General features: G+C 39.1%; 2 protein-coding genes across 5 annotated transcripts in view; one reads left to right on the forward strand and one right to left on the reverse strand.

Annotated features, from left to right (window-relative positions):
• Positions 1-2,164: 2,164 nt before the first annotated feature.
• The window catches only part of ADD3 (adducin 3), a 125,075-nt gene continuing 99,532 nt past the window's right edge, over positions 2,165-27,707 (forward strand). Inside the window, exon 1 of one of the 4 annotated variants that reach the window (XM_032607537.1) lies at positions 2,165-2,185. The gene's annotated coding sequence lies outside the window, so the exon portion shown is untranslated. Of the gene's footprint in view, positions 2,186-3,972; positions 4,334-27,707 lie in introns of those variants that run through there. The other 3 variants (XM_032607538.1, XM_032607540.1, XM_032607532.1) reach the window with 3 other exon arrangements.
• LOC116741275 (ATP synthase subunit f, mitochondrial-like) lies at positions 20,968-21,231 on the reverse strand. The gene is given in 1 exon segment (XM_032607541.1): positions 20,968-21,231. A coding segment is annotated over 1 exon segment (264 nt).

Here is a 27,707-nt window from a genome sequence, read left to right on the forward strand (position 1 = left end):
TACAGTACTTTCCCCTGCGTGGCTCCAAAATGAACTTTTCCTCTTGGCAGGTATGCTTGAGGATGTAGACTAAAGGGAACAGAGGCACCAATGGGTGCAAGGAAACAAGCGCAAGGCCCTGTCATTTGTGTGGAAGGTAAGTAAGAGTTTGCAAATAATTGTTGTGAGTTTCCTTAGAGGTCACTTAAAAAAAAATTCCCCTGGACAAATTTCTTTACTTTCTAGCATAAAGATCTCCAAGCCTGAAGGCAAAACTTGTGTTAATATTTACACACATTATAAGCACTTGTTTGATATATCTCTTTAGTTTATACTACATGTACACAAATAGTGTCACTGAGTGAAACTACTTTTTTGTTGCTGTGACAGGTCTTGCTCAGCCCCCAGTGTGGGTGTGTGAAACAGTGTATATGGTCATACGTGCTGTTTATTTGACTTGTGTGTATGGGAAGAGTGGAGACTGAGTTAACTTCCATGTGTCCCCATTTTGCTTCTCTGGGTTTCCATTTTTTCCACTCGTGAAATTACAGGGCTGGAGTCGGTGAGCTCTAAATTCTGTTCCAACTCTACCTCCAATGATACACCAGTTTTTTAAACTATGTCCTCATCACTATTAAACATACATTTTGTGCTCCAGCCAAGTCAGTATCCTTAGCAATACTGTAGGGTCCTGCTTCATGAAAACTTGTCATAGTTGGGTACAAAATCATAAGTCAGATGAAACTGTTTTTTCACTTTACAAAAACGATACTTGATTTGCAAAATAATTTTGGAATGGTGGTAAATAACAAACTCTGGCAGCACATTTTAAATAAAAATTTATTTTTAATCCAAGTTTTCAGGAAAAGTAGTGTAGACCGAAACATACATGCATTAAATCACACACAAAAAAGTTTAAATCTCATAAAATCATAGTCTATTGGATGCTAAAGGAAAATTTCAATCCAACATCCTCAATTCACAAAATAGGGAACTATGGAACAAAAGAGTTTACTTACTTGCTCAAGATCACACAGGTAGTTAACAAAGGCTGTGCAAAAACATCAATTGCAGAATATTTTCCATATTTTTCTCTATTCATATTTTGGGACCACACCTCCTCATTTACCTATGAAGAAAAAAATCACAGATGTTGAATGCTTAAATTGAGGAATATTGTCTAAAATAAAATTTTAAGTTATAATGCAGACTCAATTTCCTCATATGTGGACACATCACATTCTAATAGTGTAAACAGTAAATTTGCATGCATTTAAAGTTATCGACTTATGAGCTCCTTAATTTTGCTGAACTTTGAATTGTCACTGAAATAGTACCCTGCTATTATTTTCTTAAATTATTTTAGATTTTTTTGTTTTTTCTATAAATAATATTGTGATTTTTATAAGTACCAAGTGGTATCTGTCAATAATATATTTTCTTTTTTTTTTAAAATTGAAGTATAGTTGATTTACAATAATATATTTTCCAATACTGACATTTATTGAAATTCCAGATATGCTTATAAGTATTAGTAAGACTGGACTCTGTTGTTCCCAATCATGTAAATCAGTTTTATTTTATGTATTATTCCTTTCACATTCTTGTATTAAATACTAAATAACCTCCCTTTATGTAGTTATCATTGTAGTGCAATGATTGGAAATTAAATATTAACACAAAATACTATTCAGTTTCAAGGCACATGGCTTTATTTTTGCCATGGACCCCAGTGTTTGAAGTTAGCAGGGCTCTTTAAAACTAATGCTTCTAGCATTTCATTGACTCACACTAAATTGGTCCCTCGATCACCCAGTTAATTTTAACCTTGACCTCCTACAGCTGTACTGCCTTACTCAGTCCAAAAAAACTCCCTCCTTCCACCCTTTCTGCCTTTTATGAAGCAATAGTGGAGAGGAAAAACAAAACCCATTCCTTTAAGAAAGATTCCACCTCCTCTCTCATAAGCAAGTGCCTAATGGTAATTGTGGAGTCTCTACCAAAGTCACTCACTTTACTACTCAGCGTTGGGAGAAGCTGCTGCCGCCACTGCTGCTGCTGCTGCTGCCGCTGCCGCTGCTGCTGTTGCCGCTGCCACCGCCGGTCTGAGGCTGCAGTGGGTTTCCGTGCAGCACTGCAGAATCCATACCTAGAAGATACACACGTCTACTACCCTGGACACAAGAAAGCCTTGGATCCTCAGTGGGTAAGCAAATCTTTTATCCATTTTGTCCAGAAACTGTGGGAAAGGGAGTGATCATGGAAAGGATTGCTCATCAGACATGCTTAAAATGGACTATGTTAATTTGTCTTCCTTTGAGGGGGGTCTAGATTTGTGACTGGCAAATGTCCTGTACAGTGGAGACTATTGTCTGATATGTACCCCTAACACATTTTTGGGGGGCTATTCATAAAAAGGCTAACCTTGATGTGTGCCAAGCTTTTTTCGTTTTTTGCTTTTTAAATGCAAGAAAACATCTAGCCACTCCCAGTATCTCTCTCAAATACTGCAGATATTTTAAAACGCCACATAAAATGACAGGCCGAGCGTTTTCTAAATATTTTCTTCCCAAAGCCAGGAAGCCTTACCCACGATCCTTTAGGGGTATTTAAAAACCATAAGGCATGGTTAGATTTTGAGCATATGGGAGATGGTGGTAGACTAAAATTTCTGTAGCTTTAGTCCAGTGGGGAGAGAAAACGAGGATAAATGAATCACAGTTTGTGTCAAGCCAAGATTCATTTCCCACACTTCGTATGTGGGAAGAGGAAACTACATTTTAATTAGCACATTTTTAGGGAAGAGGGAGGGAATGAAGATGAGGGGGATGGCATGAAGTATTTGAGGGGGAAGAAGAGAGTCTGCAGAAGAGGAAGGAAATGAAGGGGACTGTCGCCAGTACCTTGGAAACGCAGGGAGATAAGCGTGGGGAGTGAAGTTTGTTGTTGTGTGTTAGGGTGGGGTTGACCCAAGGGACCATGAATAACCGGAATGCCGCTCGGAGGGTGTGCTTGGTAGTGGATTCGTGACTGTGGAGGACATGTATGCGGGAGGGATGTGCAAGTTGTGGGTAGTAGAGAAAGGTGTGCGTTGCTGGGAGGTCTATTTTTAGAGCAGGTCGTGTCTGGGCGGCCAGGGTGGGCGGCCCAGCGTCACCTGTGGATGGATCCACAACCCTGCCACTGAGTGCAAAGTTTACCCGGCCCCGAATTCAGTTTGAAGGCTGTCGGTGCCTTGACTTTTCACCTCCAAGAGATCAGCTCTCATAAGGTCTCAAGGCCAGGGGCCAACGTCGGGGTGAAAACCCTCGACGGATGCAAGTGGAGCTCATGGAGAGGGCCCTTGCCCGGCCTCTCAGTGGAGGTGAGCAGGGGAAAGAGGCGCCCCCAAAGGCAACTGTGCTGAGAATACCCAGGCCCCTCCTACGGGGGGCGTGAGGAGGTGGAACCTTAGCAGTGGCCTCCCGCTGAAGACCCAGCAGGCCGTGTGGGCGGCTGAAGCTGACTCTGAAAGCTGTGTCTCAGCCTCGGGAGCTGGGGTTGCTGGGGGGGGGTGGGGGGTGGGGGGGGGTGGTTCGCTCAGGTTAGGGAGGGCGGCGTCGCCGAGGCTCCCCTCCTCCCGCTTGTAGTCTGGTTTCCGTCGGGGTCTTTTACTCCTCCGACCCTCAGGGGACGCCGCTAATCGAAGCTGCCTAGCGGGGAGGACGTTGAAGAGATAGATGCTAGGCAGCTGCCCCACACCAGGCCCTCCCAGAGGCCAGGCCAGTAGGGGCCCGGGGCCGCGGCTTCAGAGACAGGGTGAGGGAGGTAAGGAGGGGCCCGCACCAAAGCTTTGGAGGGGCCGAGGGGCCGAGGGGCCGCGCGGGGCGGGGCCTTGAGGAGGCGGGGCCAGGAACGTACTGTGATTCCGAGGGGCGGGGCCATGAGCATTTGGGGGCTGCGAGGGGCGGGCCTGTGGGGGTGGAGCCAGGGGAGCCGGGGGCCTAAGGGCGGGGCCTTAGGGGCGGGGCCAGGGGCGCTCGGTGGGCTCTCGGCCAGTCCCGCCAGAGCGCCAGCCGCCTGCCGGTAACGGTCGCGGGGCCGCTGGGCGGGAGGGGGAAGAAGGAGGTTTAAATTATATTTTTTAAAAACAGAGAGCGAGAGCTAGAGGCATAGCGACCCAGGTGTCGCCGCTTCCTGCTACACAGGGCTCGGCGCCCAGGTCCCTCCCTTCTCACGCCCCCTCCCCTTCTGCCCTTCCCTCTGGAGCCGTGCGGCGCTTAAGAGGCGGCGGTGGAGGATCGCGCTGCCACTGCAGCCCCGGCGGCCGCGGAGAAGGAGGGAGGGAAGCACAAAGCCGGCTTCGCGCTGCGAGGTAATCCTGAGGGGAGAGAAGGCGCGGCCTTCCCGCCGCTCCTCCCAGCGGGGACGGCGGGCGCCCGCGCGGGGTGGGCTGCGGAGACCCTTCCAGGGGGTCGCGCGGGGGTGGGGAACGCGAAGGCTCGCGGGGTGGAGGGGACTGCCTATTGGTTGCCCCTGCGGCCTCAGGTGGACCCCTCTTCCTCCGGGACTGGAATGGGAGCCTCGGGTTGGTTCGAAGAGGGTGGACCTGCAGGGGAGGATCTCGGGACGCCGCGGGGTGGGCCCGAGTCTTTCGGGCGTCCTCTGGTTTCTCCCGGAGAACTGGGAGTTCTAAAAATCAAGAGCTGGCTGAAGCGTCAGTGACCCGGGGTACTTTAAGCACTGAAGGTGCGCTCCAGGAAGGTGGTAGGTTCCCGCGGTTGGAAAGGGTGGAGGTAAGGGAGGGAGTGTTGGTTAGTTTTGTTTTCCTCATTTAAACAACTTCTGTTACAAGTTGAAAGTATTCAACCAAACCTTTCTCCTGTAATTTGCGTTCCCATCCCCCCCGACCCACACCCACCCCACCCCTACAAACGTATACATGTTAGGTTGCGCTTCCTGCCCGGGGTGACAGGCAGAGTTGGCAGCAGGTCCGCTTTGCTGGTGTCCAGCCTCTTTGGGGGTATGCTATTATAGCTGAGGCAAGACCACAGAGACAGGTAGAATAAGCTAGGCCTCTATTAGAATGGCAAGAATGGCCTCAGGTAAACTTTTTTGTTGCAGAGATTTAATTGCAAGTAGGTGCCCGTTTAAAATGGGAGCGTGAGTAAAACCACTCATTGGCACATGTGCTGTTGCAATTGACCTGCTAGAGGGGTATGGAGAGAAATGGAATTTAACTCAACCAAGAGGCATTTTTAAAATTTTTATTTATTTTATTCATTTTATTTTTGGCTGCATTCGGTCTTCATTGCTGCGTGCAGGCTTTCCGTAGTTGCAGTGAGCAGGGTCTATTCTTGGTTGCAGTGCGCGGGCTTCTCATTGCAGTGGCTTCTCTTGCTGCAGAGCACGGGCTCTAGGTGCATAGGCTTCAGTAGTTGTGGCGCGCGGGCTCAGTAGTTGTGGCTCGCAGGTTCTAGAGCGCAGGCTCAGTAGTTGTGGTGCACGGGCTTAGCTGCTCCGCGGCATGTGGGATCTTCCCGGACCAGGAAGGTCAAACTCATGTCCCCTGCATTGGCCGGCGAATTCTTAACCACTGTGCCGCCAGGGAAGCCCAACCAAGAGGCTTTGAGTGAGGATTATATGCAAGTTTGGTGAAGGAGTTGATAAGGTTTGGGGGAGGGGGTAGGAATCAGCTACATAAACGTGCAGGCACGTTTATGTTAAATTGTACGACATGTTAGATTTAGCAGTATGAAATGGTTGCTTTTCTTGGAATGGAGTGCAACTGCATCATACGGGGTACATCCTAATTTTGACTTTAGAAGACTTCTAATGAGACTGTTAAAGAGAGTAAACTAAGAATACAGCGTAATTTGTCGTTTTAAAATAAGATGCTGGACTGTTTTTGAAAATGTGTAATTAAGATATGGGACTTATTCATTTATAGGGTTAAGTTACTTTTTAGCTATGTATAAAGTTTTTATATCTGAGTCTCCATTGCATTGTAATTACACTGTAACTCACTCATTTTCTTCTGCTTAAATTGAGCAGATTAACTTTGCAGAGGGAAGACCAGGAAAAAAAATGGCCACTTTTGCTATATTTAAGTGTTCATTTTTCCAAAGAGTTCAGCCTGTGCTCTTAAAACTCTTTAAATTGACCGCAAATGTTGGCATGTTGGTAATAGTTGCTTTTAAGGAAAAAAAATGGTGTATCTGTTTTGAATGTTAAACATAATTTAAGAGTTCTTGAGGTAGTTGGGCATGAGGCATTCAACATGTTGCAGCTTTTTACAGGTATGATAGAAGGAAATGTTTGTTGGTAAACATTTGACATATTACATATGTGATCGTATGACATCTAGGAACTATTTTGCATAATAGAAGGATTGTATTTTCAGAATATAAGTTTTACATTCCGAAAATGAATGAGAAAATTATACTGTACTCTGCTATTTCTAACCCCCTTTTTCAATAATGTTACACTGGGATGAATGTGGGTTTTGCTCAATGATGTTTGAAGTGTGGATCTGGTCTTTGTAAAACCAGAACGTCTTTTGAGACTAAGAGGACACAGCATCAGCCGACCTCCTACACACAATCCTAAAACTTAAATACAGGGTGGGGCCCAACCTCTGGGGTTGTGAGGCCTCCTGAAGTAGGTCTGTCGTGTCTGAGTGTTTTCGTCACACTCAAGCCTATACAGGTTGTTAGCTGTTTAATCTCTCCTATCTCAAAGTAGTTGGTTAGCAGTACAGGGCAGCACTCAGGTATGTCGTCAGAGTATAAGAAGCATTTCTGTTGAAGGAAGAAGTCACATAAAAGCATAAAAACCCAACTCTGAACAAATTGGGTTTGTAAAATGTTGGGGAATGATAATATCGAAATCTTAACTGAGTTGTTATATGGGAAGTGCTTAGAATATAGTCTGGTACTCAGTGTTTTATGTGTTTATCATCATCAGTATAAGACGACATTTTTTCTGAAGGTGGCTATATCATGCAACCCAGCAAGTGAAGACTTAGCAGATATTTGTAACAGCCAATATTTATTTGCTCTACCTCTGTGCCAGGCACAGTTTTATATGATTTAATTTACTTAATCCTCATGACAACCCAGTGCCTAAACAGACATAGAGAGGTTAAGTATTTTGTACGGCTACTGGGCACAGACGGGCTGGTTTTGAACCCAGAGCCTGGCTTGAGAGTGAACCCGCATAACTAGTAGCCCCTGCTGCTATTACACTTGTGGTAATTCTAGCAAATCAGTGAAGTACCTTCACAGTATCTCCAAGACTACAGGTGTGCATATGCCTTGTTTAGTAACACCCTCCTGTGTTAGTACCACCAAGTTGTGTTTAAATGTGAATGGTGGTAATCTGCGTTAAGTAGAATCACCTTTTGACTTTGGAAGAGGATTCTCTTTTCACACAACATATGTTTAGCTAGGATGCTAGAATTTGGGCTGTAGTATGTTATCTTTTTAATTACTAAAGATTAAAGTCTTTTTTGTTTTTCCAGCTTGCCAGATGTGTAGGGCTCCAGGTGGTCCAGCAGGGCCCTTGGAGGCATTCTTGTTCTGCACTAAATCGGTAGGCCTCGTCTACTGATTACCAACACCACCATATTAACCTGAGGTGAATTTTAACTTAAGTTTGTTCGAAATTCCACCCGAGTTGCCTCTTAAAATTAGCCTGACATGGAAAGATGTCACTTGTGGCTTTTACTTTGTCACTCACATTCCTCAAGGAACTGTGTGTTGCTGCTTCACCAGTGTAGTGGATACGTCAAGCAAATTAATTATAACCCAAATTAGTAGCTGTTTTACGTAATGTTTAGAATAACTATTGTAGAGAGTTAATGTGTCCTTTGTTGGCAATTTAGTGAAAGGTAATATTAGGAAAAAATGCTTAAAAACAAGTATACGTTGAATTAAGAAAACTCACATGGTACTGAAGACACAGGTTACTAATCTGTTTCTCATACTAAAAATGCTAATATGCTTTTGCTATAATTAAAATTCAGTGCTGTTTCAGATTCCGTTGGAAATATTAAACTTGTAGAGTTTGAATAGAAAACATTTTAAATGTTTAATCAAGAGTACTATTCTTTCTTTTAAACATGGACACCCTATTTGAAATTGAGCAGTCATAGACTGTGTCTTGTCATTGAGATTCAAAATGGGTGCCCTGATACTTTATTTCATGTCTTCTATGTTAATGCTTTGTCATTTGATCTTGGGGTCCATGCCCCAGTATTTCTAGATGCGATTGTTATGAGGTCTTTCAGGTCCTGCTAGTGACTAAATTGTCTTGGCCGAAAGCCAAGACAATCTCAGTTTTTTACTGCAATGGGTTGTGTATATTAAGAATCTTCTCTAAATTATGTAAGTTATCAGCCTTTCATTGACTATGGCTTGAAAGAAAAAAAGTCTATTACCCCTTGTATATCCCTTATGTATAATAGTTAGATGAATTTATTTTTTTCTTCTAGCAGTAGCTAGTTATGGACACACATGAGTGTAAGCATACTACTTGGGGTATGCTCTTCCCTTCAGGTTAGTTAGAAATGACTTACTTGGCATTCATGCAGTGAATATTTGAATACCAACAGCATGCATAGAACAGCAGCTTTAACTGAAAATTAACTGAAAGTGTTGGAGAAAAAAAGGTGTGTGGGTTTTTTGTTTATTTCATGTGTATTTTAATGTTGGTCTGTTATATGTGGACTAATCGCAAAATCAAGTTCAAAAGTAAGTTAATTGCACAGTTGACAACATACTTGAATGTTAAGAAAGTACTGTTTAACTTACCCTAAAGACTTAGACGATAGCATAGATAATGAGAATCAGTCTCTTGTTTCTTTAAACTATTTTTTGTTGGGTATCTTTGAAAAGCTGCGTTAATAATCTCTTTTAGGTTTCTAGGACATGACTTACTACACTGAAGGAACAATTTAATAAAGAATATCCTAGAAACCTTAAAGAATGAATGTGGCTTTCAGAGTTGTCTAGCATAACTCAAAAAGTAGTTGCATGGTCACCAAAAGGTATAAAATGGATGAAACCCATCCCTGATATTAAAAGGCTTTTTGTTTTTGTAAATTTCCCTCTTAGGAAGATTGTATAGCTGAAATGTTATTATGAAAGATGTTTAGGCTTTGACATGTAGTTATATCTTTATAATGAGTTTAGATCTAAGTTGAGCTTTTTACCTGATGTCAAGCTGATCTGTTTCACCACCATATACTTTACAATTACTTGTTTAAAAGTTGGCTTTAGTTAAAGCTTGATTGGAAATGGTAAGGCTCCCTGATATAAGATGAACTTTGAAACCTCTTGTTTTAAATTGCCTGAAACTGGGCCTAAGGATATTGGTGTATAGCAGTACATTAACTAGCAGTTAAGATTGCTACCTCCTCAAACAAGACTACAGTTTGAATCTTGGGTTATGCAGCTCACTTTTTCTGCCATAGGCATACTGACGTCCATAAGATAAAAAAGTTTCCCACAACCAGCCAGCCAGGGGGTAAAAACACTTTTTATAAACTTAAGGGCAATAACAACAACATATGTTCTTAAAACCAATGTCTCAAGAAGCACACTGTATATATTAATAAAACAATTTGAAAAAATTTGATGCTCACAATGTGCATTAAGGCAAGTAATATGAAAACTTAATTCTAAGTAACATACATGAAATTGTTACTTTATTCTTTTTGCTAGCTCTTATACCCTTTTGAATTTGTTCTTGTAATTTTTCACTCCCCCACCAAGGAAGTGCTTACTTTGGATGGAAGAGGAAAGGACAGTGCATGTGTGAGTTCAGGAGCCTGTTTAATTCAGCTCTCATGGCTATTGTTGGTTGCCTGCTAGGGGAGCTGGAATTCCAACAATGTAGAAAGCAGTCAGGTTGGAGAAGTGCTGAGTTTTATCAGTGTCTTGGGGACTTAGTATATGCCTTTAATTTGTCACCATCAGCAATGTTTCTGTGAAGTTCTTCCACAATGGCTCAGCTCATCCTGTGCAAGGACAGCATTTCCTTTTCCCTTTTCCATACAGTATTCTTATCCTGTCATCTTTTGATCTGCTGGAATGACTAAATGCCATAGCAAAAAGATAGGTTTACTCAGTATCCTCATGGAGAAGGTAGTTAGGCTTATTTGGTATGTCTAAAGAAGTATATTTTGGGATCAAGGCCTCCCTAGGGACTCTTCTTTAAGAACACTCTACTTATAATCCTACATAAATTAGAGCCAGCAACTGTAAGCTGCGTTGTTACTTCTAATCTCATTTGTCTTATTAGTACATAAGAAAAAGATTCTGTAAGTTCAGCCTTTTAATATCTAAGGAAGTGGTTGGGGAAGGGTGATAGAGCTCAAGTGGAGTTGTGAATGGGCTTAAGTGCATAGGGTGAGAGTGTACAGAGGAAAGAGATTGGCAATGAAATCGATATATTTTTATTTCTTGTTCCTACTCCCAATGCTTTTTTTTTTTCTTTTTTAAATTTTAAAACAGTGTTCCTTTTACCTTGCCTTTCTCCTTTGACTTTTATTGCTAGGACTGAGTTTTATCTTTCCTAGAGAAAGGTGGAATTTTTAAGGTGATTCCTGTGTGACTGCTGAAAAGTTTGGCTTTCACCTGGAGGTTGCACTAAAAAGAATTTCCTTCCATCTCTCTCCACAACTGTCTGCTTTTTAAATTAAAAAAAAAAAAAAAAGATCTCTGAAACAGAAGTGTAAGAAACCTTGTCATGTAATAGTTGGGAGCCATTGTGTATTAAAGTAAAAGACATATCATTAATGAATCAGAAATCCATATTATTTAAACCCGTTTTTTTTGCAAAACTAGATGTACAGTAATTTTGTATTAGGATGTTTGGTTCTTTTTAAGTGGGTATCAAAGATTACATGAATTTTTTCAACCAAAAATGTTGAAAGTAATACAAAAGTAATATATCCTTCATTGATCTTAGTGAATGTTAATAATGACAAAATCATAGTTCTCTAAACACTTTGCTATTGTTAAATACCTTAATGAGATATTTGATAGACAAGATTTGGTCACTAGCCACTGAAAGACTGTCGCCTCTGTAGCAGAATGTAATAGGAAAGGAAAATTTTATGCCTGAATAAAAAGTGTATCTGCTTGACATAGAAAAGGCTCTGAGAAGCTGATTACTTGGTAATCACTTGAGTTAGGTGATTTTATATTGTAGTTGATGTTTTATAATCTGAACTTCCTTGGGCTCTTTAAAAGTGTCTGGTTGGACCATCAGCTTTTGATGAATGGGTTTCTGGAGGGATTGTGACGACCAGTTAAGTGCTTTGAAGAGGGAATCCCTGTTTTGTATCACACCTGAATGTCACAGAACATGCTTCTTGGTGCTTTTGTAATTTGGGCCCAAAGGAAAGAGTGCCATCTACTGAATGGCCAGTATCGAGTTGAGCAGCCCCAAGTTTTTGTTGCAGAACTTTCAGCTGGCTCCTGGAGAAACCAGACTCAACTTCATTGAAGGATTTGACAGGATCTTAGCACCAAGTGGAACTGTTGCTTGCTTAATTTTAATTGTGCTTCCCAGCAGGAGGCCTAAACACATGATGAAGAACTAATTCATTGCTTGTTGGAATGCATGGGAAAGGAGAAACTTGAAGAAGTTGTTGAGACTTAATATTAAAAAATAGTCTAGCAATGGTTAAATCATTGTTAAATTAAAAGTTTTAAAGAAAGGTATTTTAATGAGGCATGTTTCATTAGTAGTGCTGGTTATTGATGGTCCTGCAGACAATAATAATGTTTAAAATTTGTTTGGGCTTCAAATCATCAATCATTTGTTTAACTGGAGTAAGGGTTTTAAAAGTATTTGAATAATTTGGTTTGTTTTTTTCTTTTGCCTTTTTCTTTGTCTCAGGTTCTAAGGCAGTGATTCCTACTTGAGTGAATTCACTGTTTCAAAGTGGATTTTGTTCTTGTTTTGGCTTGCTCAAGTGGCCTCCCGTTTTGGTTTTTGTTATGTTTTCCCTAACTTCCAGAAACTGCTTATGGTAGTAGCCATGGGTAGAATTGGATGTTGTAGAACCAGTTATAGGTCAAGAGTGGAGGTTTATGATACCTGGAATAGACCCGTCAGAGCCAGACAAGAAGGAATTGAAAGGAAACTTTGAAATTGTTATGATAAGAAGAATATCTTTGTTATATATCTATTATATATAATTACTTAATTAATCAGTAACCACTTTTTTCAGCCCCTTAAACCTGCCAACGGTCATGTTAAGCACTTTACGTAAATTACCTGAAGTTTAGTTAAGTAACTTGCCCAAGATCAGACAGTTAATAAATGACAGAGCCAAGACTTGAGCCCAGGGCTAATTCCTTTAAACGCTGTGCTCTACTGCTGTTTATTTAAGCTCATTCTTGTTGGTGACTGCACAAAGGACTTGAACTGAGGTTAGAATGATATTTCTACCTCTGCTGGAAAATATTGGTGGTTTTTGTTTGTTTGTTTTAAGAGGGTGATGAAATGGGTAAATGGGATTGAGATTTTACTAGAATCAGGAAATATATGAGAGATTGACTTTCAATATTTGCTATTTGGTTTGTCTATAATGTTATTTTGTTGTTGTTGTTCCTTTTGCTATATTATTTATTAACTTGAAACCACAAGAAAAGTTTATTGTTGAAACATTGAATTGTTTCACATTGCTTAAAATCTGCTACTTCTTGGGAGGAAGGGTTAAGTTACTGAAGGAATTTATTCTGGATTTGGGGGTAGGAGCAGGATTGGGGGTAGGGAGGGATTTGTTAGTATTTCTGTATTTTACTTGCTCCTAAATACTTTTAGTTAGTAGTACTTTTTGATGTGGCAGTAATATTCCATGTCCACAGCACAGTAACATTCAACCATGTGCCAGTCTGGTCCTGGAGGAACCTCAGCTTCTTGTGCACATCAGGTATGCTCTGTAGACCAGATGAGTACCATACCTGACATTGTGTACTTATACTTTTGAATGCATGTATTCTCAGTTAAAAGAAATTTAACACCTGAATAATATTGAATCTGTTTTTGGTTTTTTAAAACATATTTTGTTTTTAAAAGGCATCCTTATTACTTTAAAAGGTTGGAAATCATTATTTTGGTATAACCCAAAGCTTTTAAAATTATAGTTCATTGATGGTTGTGCTGTGTATTCTAAAACCCAGTTACTCTTTTGGGACTTCTGACTCTTTCCCTTCTTATGTAAGAGCATAAAGCGTTATTGTCCAGAAAATCCCCATAAGAATATCAATTATGTAACTCTTCGGGATTCTGTCTCTATCCAGTCAAACATAAAAATAGCCAGCAACAACTAAGACGACTGTACAAAAGATGTTACTTGCCAGTGTGTGATGAATGCTAAATGACAGGTACAGATGACAAATGCCATAGGTCATCTGGTCAAGAAAAGAGCACCACGGATGGAATGGTCAGAAAAAGGTCCCAGGAAAGAGGAATAAGGGTGGACCTTTAAAGACACAGTAGGATTTCACTAGATGCAGACCATGGAAAGGGTTTTGGCAAGAAATTACTGTCCATGAAAATAGTAATCCTTTTTGTGTAGCATGACAGGAGATAGTTTAAAATCGTGGTTCACAATCTCGTCTCACTGTAAGGCACTTGAAGGCTGCAACATACTCGTATCAGAAACAGTGCTGAGGACACACTTCCCTAGGAGGTGTGTTAGAATATTGCCGGGGAAGGGGGAGAGGGTGGTATGTGTGGTGAAAATCATGTACCTTTTAACAGATTTTCTCTCTGAACTCCATGTGAAAATGATTGGTTCATAGAAACATCCTTCTACTGCTATTTTGAAGCCAGTAATGCTTAGGAAAGTTGTTACTTGAAAAAGAATTTAGAAATCCTCATCATTCCCAACACTGGACAAGGAAAGCCTCCTTTGGGGAAGAGGTGTACATTTTTTTAAAATCCGAATTTATCCATCATTTACTGTTTGCTGAATGCCAAAGTTTCATTGATGGTTCTGTTATAACTTTTAACTTTAATGTGTGGATAGATAGAGTTGTTGATACTATGAGGTATAATTTCAACTTAGCTTTTATAAGTAACATTGTCTGGTTTTGGATTTTAGAGAATTTGTTCCAAGTGTCTGAATTCTCTTAGATTTAATAGTATTTATCACTTACTATTTGAAAAATACTTAGTGTAACTATTCAAATTATTTTGAGCAAGTCACTATTTCTTTTTCACTGTAGTTTTTTAAATATATAAAATATGTAAGGGGTTGAGATCATTTTAAGATCCATTTTAGTTTGAAGATGCTGTGATTGTAGTTCTAAGGAAGGTGAGTTTACCAATTAGTGACTTTAGCTGGAAGGTGGCCAAGAAACCTATGATTATACTATATGATGGTCCTGGGAATAGATCTAATAGAAAGCCAAGACCATGAAAGTCCTTGGCTCCGTGTATATGTGGCAGTTTAGAAAAGGACATCATCATTCTAGGAACTTGTCAACTCCCAGAGTTTTTTTCAGTTCTTCAGAAGCTAAGGGCCCTTGGCAATGGACAATGGATGGACCCTTTTTGAAAACAATGAAATAGTCAAGGATAGCAATTTTTCTTAAAGCCAACTATAGAAACATTGTAGCATATTTTTCTAGAAATGGTGCTTTCCATTCCCATCACAACTTTATTATGTTTAGTATATTAGTTCCTCATAAATATTTCTCTGGCCTCTTTTTAGCTCTTCTGAGCAGCTTTATGCTTCCTTTTACTTGTTCATTTAGTCAATCAACAAATATTTATTGAGCACTTATTATGTGCCAGGCCCTGTTCTAAGTGCTGGGAATACAGTGAGCAAAACAGACAAACCCTCCTGCCTTAATGGAGTTTATATTCTTGGAGGTAAAGAGAAATAAATAAGTGAAGTATATATTTTGTTAATATAAATATTATGGAGAAATATAGAGCAGGGGAGGAAGATAAAGGGAGTGTTAGGGGGCAATGGCAAATTTAAATAGAGTGGCTAGGTGAAGTCCTCACTAAGAAGGTGACATGTATGCAAAGACTTGAAGAAGGTAAGAGAACGCGTACAATTGGTATTCTGTATCTGTGGCTTCTGCATCTGCAGATTAAATCAACCACAGATCAAAAATATTTGGGAAAAACAATTCCAGAAAGTTCTAAAAAGCAAAACTTGAATTTGTTGTGTGCCAGAGCCTATTTACATAGTATTTATAACTATTTACATAGCATTTACATTGGATTAGGTATTATAAGTGATCTAGAGATGATTTAAAGTATATGGGAGGATGTGTGTAGGTTATATGCAAATATTAGGCCATTTTATATTGTATAAAGGACTTGAGTAGCCACAGATTTTGGTATCGCCAGGGTCCTGGAACAAATCCCCCTCGAGTACTGAGATGACTGTGTAATATCAAGGGGACTATCATGGCAGGCAGAGGGAGTACCAAGCATGTGGTACTTGGTGTTGGGAAGCCACTGGATGACCCTTAGAAGTGGGACACGATCTGACCTATGTTTTAAAAGGATTATTTTGGCTGTGTTTTGACACTAGACCATAGTGGTACAATAATCTTGGTGAAAGATTGTGTATCTGATAGAGGTGGTGAGATTTGAGTGGATTCTGAATGTATTTGGATGATAGAATCAATAGAATTTACTGACTGGGATGTGGGGTATAGGTGAGTGGAAGAAGTCAAACTTGACACCAAGGTTTGGGATGTAGGCAAAAGTTTTCAGGGGGAACAGTTTTGGGGAGTAGTAGAGAACAGAAGTTCAGTTTGAGACATAAGGTTTTTTTGTTGTTATCTTTTTAAAAAAATTATTTATTTATTTATCTTTTGGCTGTGTCGGGTCTTAGTTGTGGCATGCATGATCTATCGTTGTAGCACACGAGCTCTTTGTTGTGGCATGCAGGCTCAGTAGTTGTGGTGCATGGGCTTAGTTGTCCTGTGGCATGTGGGATCTTAGTTCACTGACCAGGGATCGAACTGGTATACCCTGCATAGCAAGACGGAGTCTTAACCACTGGACCACTGGGAAAGTCCCATGAGACGTATTAAGTTTGAAATGTCTATGAGTAATGTTGGAGTAGATGTTTCTGTGAGTGGAAGATCAGTACATAGTTATTGGCTGACTGTATAAAACTGGGAGTTGTCATTATTTTCCTCTTTCATTTAAAAATATTTGCATATTTAATGCCTTTGATGACTAGAATAAACTTTGCTGTAAGGGTTTGATGTATTGCTGTATACATCTTTATTCTTTGGAGGGATTTAATCTGTCTTGTAAAATCTAGAATTTACTTTGACTTCTAAGGACACTTAGTCCCAAAGGAAATCTTTTCCTCTAGGGACAGAACAATTTACTTTTAAGCAAAATGTGAAAATAAAAAGTGTTGTTACTGCCCTTAAAAATGTGTATGTGAGGGCTTCCCTGGTGGCGCAGTGGTTGAGAGTCTGCCTGCTGATGCAGGGGACACGGGTTCATGCCCCGGTCGGGGAAGATCCCACATGCCGCGGAGCGGCTGGGCCCGTGAGCCATGGCCGCTGAGCCTGCGCGTCCGGAGCTTGTGCTCTGCAACAGGAGAGGCCACAACAGTGAGAGGCCCACGTACCGCAAAAAAAAAATATGTATGTGAATGTAAAATGGAACAGTTTGGCTGATCCTCCAAAAGTTAATGTGGTTTAATGGTTAAAAATAGTTACATATTGATAGTTTCCATTATGACCCAGCAATTCTATTCCTACATTATACACTCAAGAGAAGTGAAAACATGTTCACACAAAAACTTGTACACCACTGTTCATGGCAGCATTACTCATAATAGCCAAAAAGTGGAAACGGCCTAAATGTCTATCAGCTGATTAATGGATAAATAAATGTGGTATATCCATGCAATGGAATATTATTCAATCATAAAAAGGAATGAAATGCTGATACATTTTACTACGTGGTTGAACCTTGAAAACATTATGCTAAGTGAAAGAAGCAAGACACAAAACACCACAAATTGTATGGTTCCAGTTGTGTGAAATGCACAGAATAGGCATATCCATAGTGACTGAAAGCAGATTGATTAGTGGTTGCCAGGGGCAGGGGATAAGGGAAATAGGAAGTGTCTGCTTAATGTGTACTGGGTTTCCCTTTGGGGTGATGAAAAAGTTCTAGAACTAGGTAATGTTGATGGTTGCACAACATTGTGAATATACTAAAAACCACTGAATTGTACAGTTTAAAAGAGTGAATTTTAGGGCTTCCCTGGTGGCGCAGTGGTTGAGAGTCTGCCTGCTAATGCAGGGGACACAGGTTCGAGCCCTGGTCTGGGAAGATCCCACATGCCGTGGAGCAACTAGGCCCGTGAGCCACAACTACTGAGCCTGCACGTCTGGAGCCTGTGCTCCACAACAAGAGAGGCCGCGATAGTGAGAGGCCCACGCAGCGCGATGAAGAGTGGCCCCCGCTTGCCACAACTAGAGAAAGCCCTCGCACAGAAATGAAGACCCAATACAGCCATAAATAAATAAATTAATAAACTCCTACCCCCAACATCTTCTTTAAAAAAAAAAAAAAAAAAAAAAAAAAAGAGTGAATTTTATGGTGTGTGAATTATATCTCAATTTTTAAAGGAAGACACCAGGAAAAAAAGTGTATGTGCGCACCCATATGTACACAAGAACAACTGAAACAACTTACATGGATCTTATTCCTAAAATCAAACTGTTTTCCCAGTAGAAAGTTGATGAAGCAAGAATTACCGCACTAAACTTGGTTTAGCTTGGTTTGCTTAAAGAGGCAGCGTTAAGATACTTAGATCATTCAGGTAGAAATCAGGAAGCAGTTTGTGATCCTATTTGGTGGCAAGTCATGGGTGAATCTAAATGTTTTTAAATACCCAATTTTATGGAGATGACCTAGATAAGCAAAAGAAGGCTCTATTATTATCATTTATGTGGGTTTCAGAGAGCAGGAACCAGTTTATAAATAAGTTTATTAGGTCTTAAGTCATTAAAGATGACTTAATTTTTTTCTCCATGCCTGTAATTTAAAAATATGGAGAACTCAATTCCCAACAATTTTTTTAGACAACCCAAGATGATATTTACCTTCTTAAAAACATTATTACCATCAAAGAGTTGCCTGTTGAGGAAGTACAGGAAAGGATTGTCTTGAACTTTCATGTACCGCTTACCCTAATGTTATTTTTTTATTAAGACATAATTTGCATACCATAAAATTTACCCCCAATTTTTTTATGAATATATATATATATATTCCTTTATTAGAATAAAAATGTCTGGAGAACAGAGGTCCATATTATTTGAGTGGCTTGATAAGTTTTCAGCATTTTAAGGGAAGCATATGAGAACCAGACCAGAACCATAGTGGGAAAAAGAGACACTTATGTAACTGACTCCAGCACCAACCTGAGAGCAATGCTATAGCAACAATTTAAAGGAAGTGCAGGTGGGCACAGAAAAGGGAAATGTTTATTCCAATAGGAAGAAATAATTCATGGAGGAGGATGAAATTTGAGTTGAGCTTTAGAGGATCTCTTAAATGTTGAAGAGGAGAGTAAATTACTGACCGAAATAATAGGCTATGCAAAGGCATGTGGATCTGTGGATGGATGTGGTGGGAGAGAAAACAGGAAGGTAAGGTTGAGAGCACCAGATCATGAAGGCCTTGGGTGCTATTTTAAGAAATTTAGATTTTATTCTGTGGCACTTATTTTAGCTAAAGAGAGGCATAATCAGATGTGTCTGAGATTTGTTGTTGTGAAGAATGTGGTGATAGAGAGTGTTGGCAGAGAGGCAAGTTAGGAAGCATTTAGAGATAAGCAAATGAACTAAGACAATGGCTTTGAGGTTAGAAAGGGAGGAATGGGACATTTTGGAGACAGAAATCCATACAACTTGCTGAACAGTTCAGATGTTGAGAGAACATTTGATCACCAGGGATAGAAATTTAAATATTGTGTTTTACTCCATTTCGAATACTCTGATTTATGACAGAAGCAAGGTACACCTGTAAAACTAGAAATTAGGTAGATTCAGCAAGTCTTGAATGTATCTTTTCCTTACTATACATAAAAGACTTTAGAAATGTGACTATTTCGTAATCTTCTTTAATTTTTACTGCTTGTCAGCTATTACTCAATTTTCCAATCTTTGGATATGTTTTCATTTGTGCATTTGGAAATGGTTGAATAGTCATCATTTTGGCAAAAGAATAGTATTTTTGTTTCCAAATGAAACTGCCTCCCTATGCTGTGCTTTTGTGTTTCATTTTAAACTTTTGTGTAGTGGAATAATAAAAAAGAGCTGAAGGTAGTATTGGGCATTGCAATATTAAGTATTGTACGCTGTCATTACAGGAAGTCATTGTGCCATCTTGAAGTTTCCCCTTTATTACATTTAGTGGTTTATCTTGTAAATTCTAAAGTGACACATGGTAAGCACCTGTAAGAAACAATTAGAAATGTCAAAAGAAGTACGTGCAAAGTCATTTGTTTTTTTCTGTGTAAATTTAGTGGAGAATCCAATCCAATAAGACTTTTTTGCACATTTGTTTAATGAAACAACTGATATAAGATTTGGCTCCTCTGATGTTTCTCATCGCTTATTTACAGGCATGATTGGCCATTTTTGTTTGTTTGTAATTCCCTTTAATAAAACATGTACAAAGAGGGTGTTATATTAGGACACAGTGATTTTATAAATGGCTGAAAGAAAATACCAGATTTGACAGAACTGACTTCTAAAATATCGCAGTATAAAACTTGCTTTCGTGCTTAAAAATTCTAAGTATTAAGTAATGTTTAAAATAACCTATTCAAAAGCAACTCAATAAAATTAAAAAATATTTTATAGACATTACAATATAATGAAAGTTTAAAAATCAGAAATAAGAACACTCGCTGATTTTTTTTTAAAGCAAGAATGATTTTATTAACTTGATTTCTAAGGTAAACTTACTATTTGAGTCACATTTTTACAAAATCAATTTCATTTTAAAATATCTGAAATTAACTTTTGAGTATGAAATATGAGGACATGAAACAAAATCCAAAAGGCACAAAAGAGTATAAAGTAAAAGTAAGTTGTCACTCCATCCCTGAACTACTACACTTTCTTTCTTCCTTGTATATTATTCTAGAGATATTTTTCATTCTTTATTTTTAAAATCCTGAATCAAGGCTTTGCCTGCCTACACCTGGTGGATGAATTGCTGCAAAAGAAATAAATAATAGCTGTAAGCTCAAAACAACCTGGCGAAATAGCCAGCCCTGTTCTTCTCATAAGTGTGGTTTCTCGATTCATTGTCTCTTTTTATTAAAGAGTTTGCTTTCCTAGCTTCCCCTCCACTTAAGGCAAAGGTATGGAAAGCGGGAGGTGGTAATTGTAATCATCTTTCACTCATATTTTACCCTAGGCAATGACAAGTAACTTTTATGGAATGATATGTGCTAACAAAGCAAATTCCAGCTGAGAAGTGCTCCCATGCAAAAACATTCTCTAGTACCTAAGGAAAAGAATGGTCAGCCTTTCCCATCTTTGTGCATCTACCCTGTTATGCCAGCTGGACTGGACTGCTTCTAAAACTTTACTTTTAGTTTTTTAGTACTTGGCATTATTTTGTTGACTCTGCCTTTGGCTGTCCACCAGTCATAAGATTTTCTCCCAAGCCTTGGGATTACCTGACTCTAAACTTTCTGATACTGGACTTGGTTTCTTTTCGTCTTTAGATGGTATTTAATAGAATGTCATTCCTATGCAGATACTGTAAATAATAGTTTCATATTTGTGCTGTGTGTGGAAGGGTCCTTTTAAAAAGTTTTCCAATGTATTTTTAAATTTTTGTACTGGTTATCTTTTATTGGTCATTGTTCTCAATTAGGGTATGAAAAGATTCAGCAGTGATCAGGTTCCTCAAGGAGGAGTGTTGGGCAAAGGTCATGGTCAGTGTGTCCTCCGCAGTGGGCCTTCTTCAGTGGTATTTGCAGAGTTGCTCATGTTTGAGTCCCTTCTAAGAAAGGCAGTAGTTGAAAAGCACCTAAGCTGCCAGTACTGTAGAAACCCCAGCAGTGTTAACTTTCTTCACGTTGACATACCTGTTGTCATACCACTGGTAACCTCTTTGGAACACTCCAGCAATGCCCTTAGGGGCAAAATCCTGCCTCAGCATCCAACTTGGCAGCTCCCCTATTTTAACATCCATGAGTTTCTTTTTCACTGGTGCAACTGATGCCATCTTTTTTTTTTTTTTTTGCGGTACACGGGCCTCTCACTGTTGTGGCCTCTCCCGTTGCGGAGCACAGGCTCCAGATGCACAGGCTCAGCGGCCATGGCTCACGGGCCTAGCTGCTCTGCAGCATGTGGGATCTTCCCAGACCAGGGCACGAACCCGTGTCCCCTGCATCGGCAGGTGGCCTCTCAACCACTGCGCCACCAGGGAAGCCCCTGATGCCATCTTGGAATTCTGGGTGTCTGCCAATACTTTTTATTGTGCTAAAATACACATAATATAAAAGTTACCATTTTAACCATTTTTAAGTGTACAGTTCAGTGTATTAAATACTTTCATAATGTTGGGTAAACATCACCAACATCAATTTCCAGAACTCTTTTCATCTTGTAACACTGAAATTTTATACCCATTCAACAATAACTTCCCATTCCCCCCCTATATTCCTGGATCAGAAAAATTAAGATCAAGATTTTGGGTGATACAAAATCTGTTATTCCTGTTCCTAATCAAGATTGTAATTTGAAACCCTCTATACAGGTCTGTATTATGCAGCAAAGATTATGATTGACATTCAAGACCCAGGAATTGAGACAAGGGACACAGAACCTATGGCCTTTGATACATATTTCAAAGTGAAGAATTTAGCTGCATTATAATTGGAAGAGACCTCACCCTTCAGCTGTGCCAATTATATGTTGGTGAATGGGTGAGGGGTGATAATTATGGGAGAGGCAGGGATCAGCAAACTGGTGCTAGTTGACCTCTGCCCCCATGACCCAATAAAAAGGAATTTTCCCCAGTAATAGAAATTGGGGTTCCACAGGTTTGCAGGTTTCATTGGATGCTAAAATTCTGCCTTTGTTGAATCATTCAGACTTTCTATTATGAGCAGAAGTGGGAATTCTCTGTAAACTTTATCATTTGGAGAGGCAAAATTTGGGAGAGTAAAGAGGAGGATGAAATCTAGACTCATAGAATTTTGGAAATCCTCACCTCATTTTTATGGGTGATGGACTTCGTTTAATTGAGTGAAATGACATGTTCAGAGTGGCTGATGTAGACTCACAACTGTGATTCCTGACTCTCAGTCTAGTGCTTTTTCTACTTTATCACATTACCAGCCATCTTAACCCATTCATGCAATTCTGGGGTGAGGGAGTTCACCAGAATTCCACTTGACCTTCCTTAGAGCAGGGTTTAGGCAGGATGGGAGACCTTTATCTCTTAGGGATTTGAAGCTGCTTTTCAAGAAATAGTTGGTACCTTTCTTTGTTTTAATCTTTCATTGAATTAGGGATTGTATTGTAAAGAAGTTTTTCTTCTAAAAATCTGGACCATGTCGTGAACTTTCTTGTTATCTTGACAAAAAGCTATGCTGATCTTCTATATATTGTTCCAGTTTAAGCATACTCACCACTGAAGCAAGTCATGTACATGGTAAGTGTTACTGACATGTTTAGGAACATTATATTGAAAATTCAAACTAGATGTATTTGGCTGCCTTGATTTTTTTTTCTTTCTTTCTGGAAAAGAACATATTTAAATGAGAAACAGTTCTACCCTCTGATGAAAAGAAAAAGTTTTAGGTCATTTGTTTCAGTAAAATAGATGATAGAATTTATTGCCCCAATTTTCCATTATTTTCAACTAAGTGTCCCATTACATAAGGCACAGCAAAGGAAGAAATTGGTCATAGAAATGTTAATGTTTTAGTATAATTTTGTGATCAAACTCAGTTATCAAATAAGATTTTTAGCCATCATATGTTGCATCATACCAAGGACTTTGAATGGAATCTATCAGATTTTTTTTTCAGTGCTTTGCTATAGCATTTGGTTTCATGACAACAGTTTCAGTAGGCAGTGTTCAAGATAACCTGGTCTTTTCAAAATATTTACTACATATGGCCTTATGTAATACATCCTTCTCAGGAACTGAAAAGACTCATTATTATGGTGGGTGTGTAAATAAAATATAATTGCTTTTGATTTTACTATGGGTATAAAAGATGTGTTTTGCTCTGATTTTAAACCAATGTTAATAGGAGTAGGTACAAGGTCAGAGTACTTACTGGAGAACTTTGAGTTCAGTGTTTAAGTTGATTTAAACTACTTGGAGGCTAGCTGTGTTTCATGATGACAGTATTTGTATTTAAAACCTTATAGGTCAATTTTATGAAAACCATGTCATATTTCTTTTAAGTTAATTATTGATTTTTTAAAAGCTTCTGTTAGTGTTTCTCCCTGAGATTTTGGTCTATAGAGAATAAAATGTCTTTTAAATAGATGCTTCAATTACCTGAAATTCCTTGGGTCCTTTAATGGAAGAGAACCAAATGATTAAGCACACAAGGGAGTTTCAGGGATGTATTGGAAGCAATGACTTTTACGTGGGTGCTAAAGTCAGCGCACTTTGACTCAAGTATCTTCTTTGGTCTAGTGTACTTACAATCAACATTCAGAGGGAAAACTGTAATATTTTGCACAAGTCTTAAGCAATAAGATAAATGTATTCACGAATGTATATGAAGCCAGAAGTTGGAATGATGGCTTTTAGATTTTGGAGGAACATAAGTGAGAAGGCCACATGTTTGGCTGGTTACTATAAGAATTGACATTTATTTACCATTTATGATCAGAGTAATTAATTATGGGTTTCTCCAAAGTGTTTTGATAACCCACTACATTTTCTTTTAAGAGGTTTAGTCATAAGGGTTTGGGCCTTCTGTTCAGGGATGGTTTTTGTACACAGTTTTATTTGAAGTCTCATATGAAGGCCCTAGACTACTGCTGTCCCCTTCCCCAAAATACAAGTGTAATTTAAAATTTTCTAGTAGGCATGTTGAAAAAAAAAGAAACGTGAATTTTATTGAACACAATTTAAAAATATCCAACATGTAGTCAATATTAATGAAGTGTTGATTCATTGAAATATTGATTCAGTGAAAGATTAATGAAATATTTTGCTCTTTTTTTAATATACCAAGTCTTTGAAATCCTGTACATATTTTACATTTTAGTACATCTCAGTTCATACTGGCTGCATTTCAAGTACTCAGTGGTCACATGTGGCTGGTGGCTACCAAATCGGACAGCACAGCTCTAGAACATCTTTCTCTTTTGTCCCACATCAGTGTTGAGGATTCTTCCACTAGAAATTTATTTTGGGGGGACTACAGTCTTGCCATCTATCTCTATCTCTGCTCTTCTATAATTGAGTGGAAAATGAAAAACTCCATAGAGGAAAAAACAATTCTCAATCATATTTGTTTTATCAATTTTTCGCCTTTACAGAAACTAGTGCTGCTGAAGAAATGCCAGTATTACTGAATGAGAACTTTAGAGGGCAGCTTCAGTTGGTGTGCGTAGGTGAAGAGAGCTGGGGTAGAAAAGGAAGAGTCAGCACTGGGTTGTGGAAATAGGACAGATCTCACTTTGAATCCTGCTGGCCTTGAGCAAGTTACTTCACTTCTCTGAGCCTTTTTACTTTATTCATGTGTAAAATTGGGATAAAATTACCTATCTCTTGAGTTGCTATGAAGATTAAATAAGATGATGTATGTGAAGTATGTCCTATGTATCTGGTACCTATGAGGTGCTCAATAAGTTTGTGTTGAGTAAATGATTGTTGCTTGCTTATGTCCCCCACTCCCAAATCCCTGCTTGTGATAGGAATAAGGAAGGAGGTAGGTATGCCTAAAATAAATGTCGAAATAGAGTAAAGGAACCTATCCTGTTTTCTAAACTGATTGGGATTCAATGTTTGTCCAGAACAAACTAGTCCCTAAGCATTGTGTTTAATTGAGATTTTAATTCAGGACCATTATCTGAAAGGTTCACAAAGTAATGATGTGAAATAGTTCATACTCTACGTTGTTGAAATAGAAATGAATTTTGTCAATTTTATTTCAGTATACTTATTTCAATAATCAGTAAAAATAGAACCTGCAAATGTTTCTAAAATTTGTTTCAATTATTTAAGAGAAAAATCTCAATTATTAAAGATACCACTTTATCTTTTTACCACAAGGGAATTTATGTTTTGCATCTACTTCAGAAGGCTTGTCTTCAGAGTGATAGTATACTGATGATTGTAAACTTGTGTAGTAATTGGAACTGAGGAAAACTTTTCTAAATGGAAGCAAAGCTGCCACTTGGTGACTGAGCTTTATGTTACAATGCAAGTGACCTTTTCTTCTTGCTCAGGCATTAACATCAATTTGTATTTTTAGATAGAACGGGGACTTTCTGTGTCATTAGCTGTATAGCATGTTCTGAATCTATTTAGGAGGGAGTTTTCAGTCACATATATTTCTGATTTGCTATGCATTTTGAGAAATTTATAATTCACTGAAATGTGGGAAAGCGTGGAGTGTTCTGAACAGATGATTAGATTAGATATGAACTTTTCAAAGCTTTGTGTGCACCCAACGTGTAGCCCACATCTGTGGTAATGTTCTTGGAAATCGGTCACATTTGAAGATTCAGTTCTTTGCCAATAGCATCTGGTTGCACTTTGCATTACAGACTTTGAAAGTAGTTTTTGAATTGCAAAAGAGCAAACCACATGACACATTTTCTTACCTGACTGAAAGTTGTTTACAGTTATAGGTGAACTTTAACAAACAAGGTAACTAAAGGCATAATTGTCCAAATGCATGGATTGTTATCACTGACACCTGAGATAGAGGATTCTTATAGTTACCAGCTTTTCAAGTTGTCCAGACTTTTTCATTATTCTAATGACCTCTGACGGAGGTCTTATTTACTAAAAGTTCTTTAAGGTTTGTGGAATTTTGAAGGCACTGACCTGGTTGGAATACACTGTGCTGATTGGCAATCATGAAATGGTGTTAATTGACGTGATTGGCATTCCTTTACCAATTTCTTACAGCTCCCTACAGGTGTTAGTAGTTACATTCTTGTGTAGATCTTTGTCATAACTGATTGTGTGAGCTTTTGATATAATAATAGAAATCTAGGGCTAGGCAACCTAGAGAAGGTTTGTGCCATGTATTAAGTGGCATGAATCTAGGCTAACCTGTGAACTAGGCAAAATATGTCCTTGGTTTCCTTAAGATTCCCTTCTCAGCACCCCCTGTTTTTGCTTTCTTTTGCTTTCTTCCTCTTGACTTTCCAGGTGGCTAACCTGTATCAGATAATCTCTGTTGAAATGTTAATTAGTTCACTGCTTTTCCTGAGATGTTTACATTTTAAAAGTGAGATCTTCTAATAACAAGGCTTTCAAGGTCCCTAGTGGGATAGTGAGTAACAAGTATTGGGGTAGATTCTGTGGACTGGGCCCAGGCTTGGTGTCAGGATTGTAGGGCCCCACTGTCCAATACAGCAAGCACTAGCTGTGTGTAGCTACTGACCACCTGAAATGTAGCTAGAATTAATTGAGATGTACTGTTAAGTGTAAAATACACACTAGATTTCTAAGACTGAGTACAAGAAAAAGACTGTAAAATAACTCAATTTTTAATATTTATTACATGTTGAAATGATATTTTGCTATATTGGGTTACATAAAATATATTATTAAAATTAATTTACCCTGTTTCTTTTTACGTTTTTAATGTGACTACTAGAAAATTTAAAAGCAGTTATGGGGACTTCCCTGGTGGTGCAGTGGTTAAGAATCTGCCTGCCCATGCAGGGGACAAGGGTTTGAACCCTGGTCTGGGAAGATCCCACATGCCACGGAGCAACTAAGCCCGTGCACCACAACTACTGAGCCCGTGCGCCACAACTACTGAGCCCGTGTGCCACAACTACTGAACACACGTGCCACAACTACTGAAGCCCGCACACCTAGAGCCCGTGCTCCACAACTAGAGAAGCCACCGCAGTGAGAAGCATGCACACTGCAACGAAGAGTAGCCCCCACTCGCTGCAACTAGAGAAAGCCCACGTGCAGCAACAAAGACCCAACACAGCCAAAATAAATAAGTATATAAATTTATTTAAAAAAAATAGATAAAATAAAAGCAGTTATGGCTCACATTTTATTTCTATTGGACAATGCTATTATAAGGACAGGGAAGTTTATGTTGTGTTCTTACTGTTGGGAGCTTGCAGAGGTTCAGGGAAATGCTCCCTCAGGATGCCTTAGCTGCAGCTATTCCAGCTGACTTGGCTGGGCCACTTTGTATTACAGTGCTGTTTTGAGAGCTGTTGCCTACAAGCAGCCACTGTCTCTCCTTGTTCTCTAACTCTCCCAATTCATGAAGTATGTATGTATGTATTTATTTATTTTCATGAGGAATTAAAAAAAAATTACTCTGCCCACAACCTCTAATGGTTGTTATCTCCGGACTAGCTTCTTCTTGAAGGTAGGTGATTAAAAAGATTAATTTATAGCTACTATTTATTGGGCACTGGCCATGTACCAGATACTGTGCTAGGTGCTTTACATAAAATCTTGAATCCTAACATCACTTCTTCAAGATTGATAATTATAAATGACAAAAGAGATTC

Source organism: Phocoena sinus, chromosome 16 (genome assembly GCF_008692025.1).
Source record: "Phocoena sinus isolate mPhoSin1 chromosome 16, mPhoSin1.pri, whole genome shotgun sequence".
In the NCBI taxonomy this organism is placed as follows: Eukaryota; Metazoa; Chordata; class Mammalia; order Artiodactyla; family Phocoenidae; genus Phocoena; species Phocoena sinus.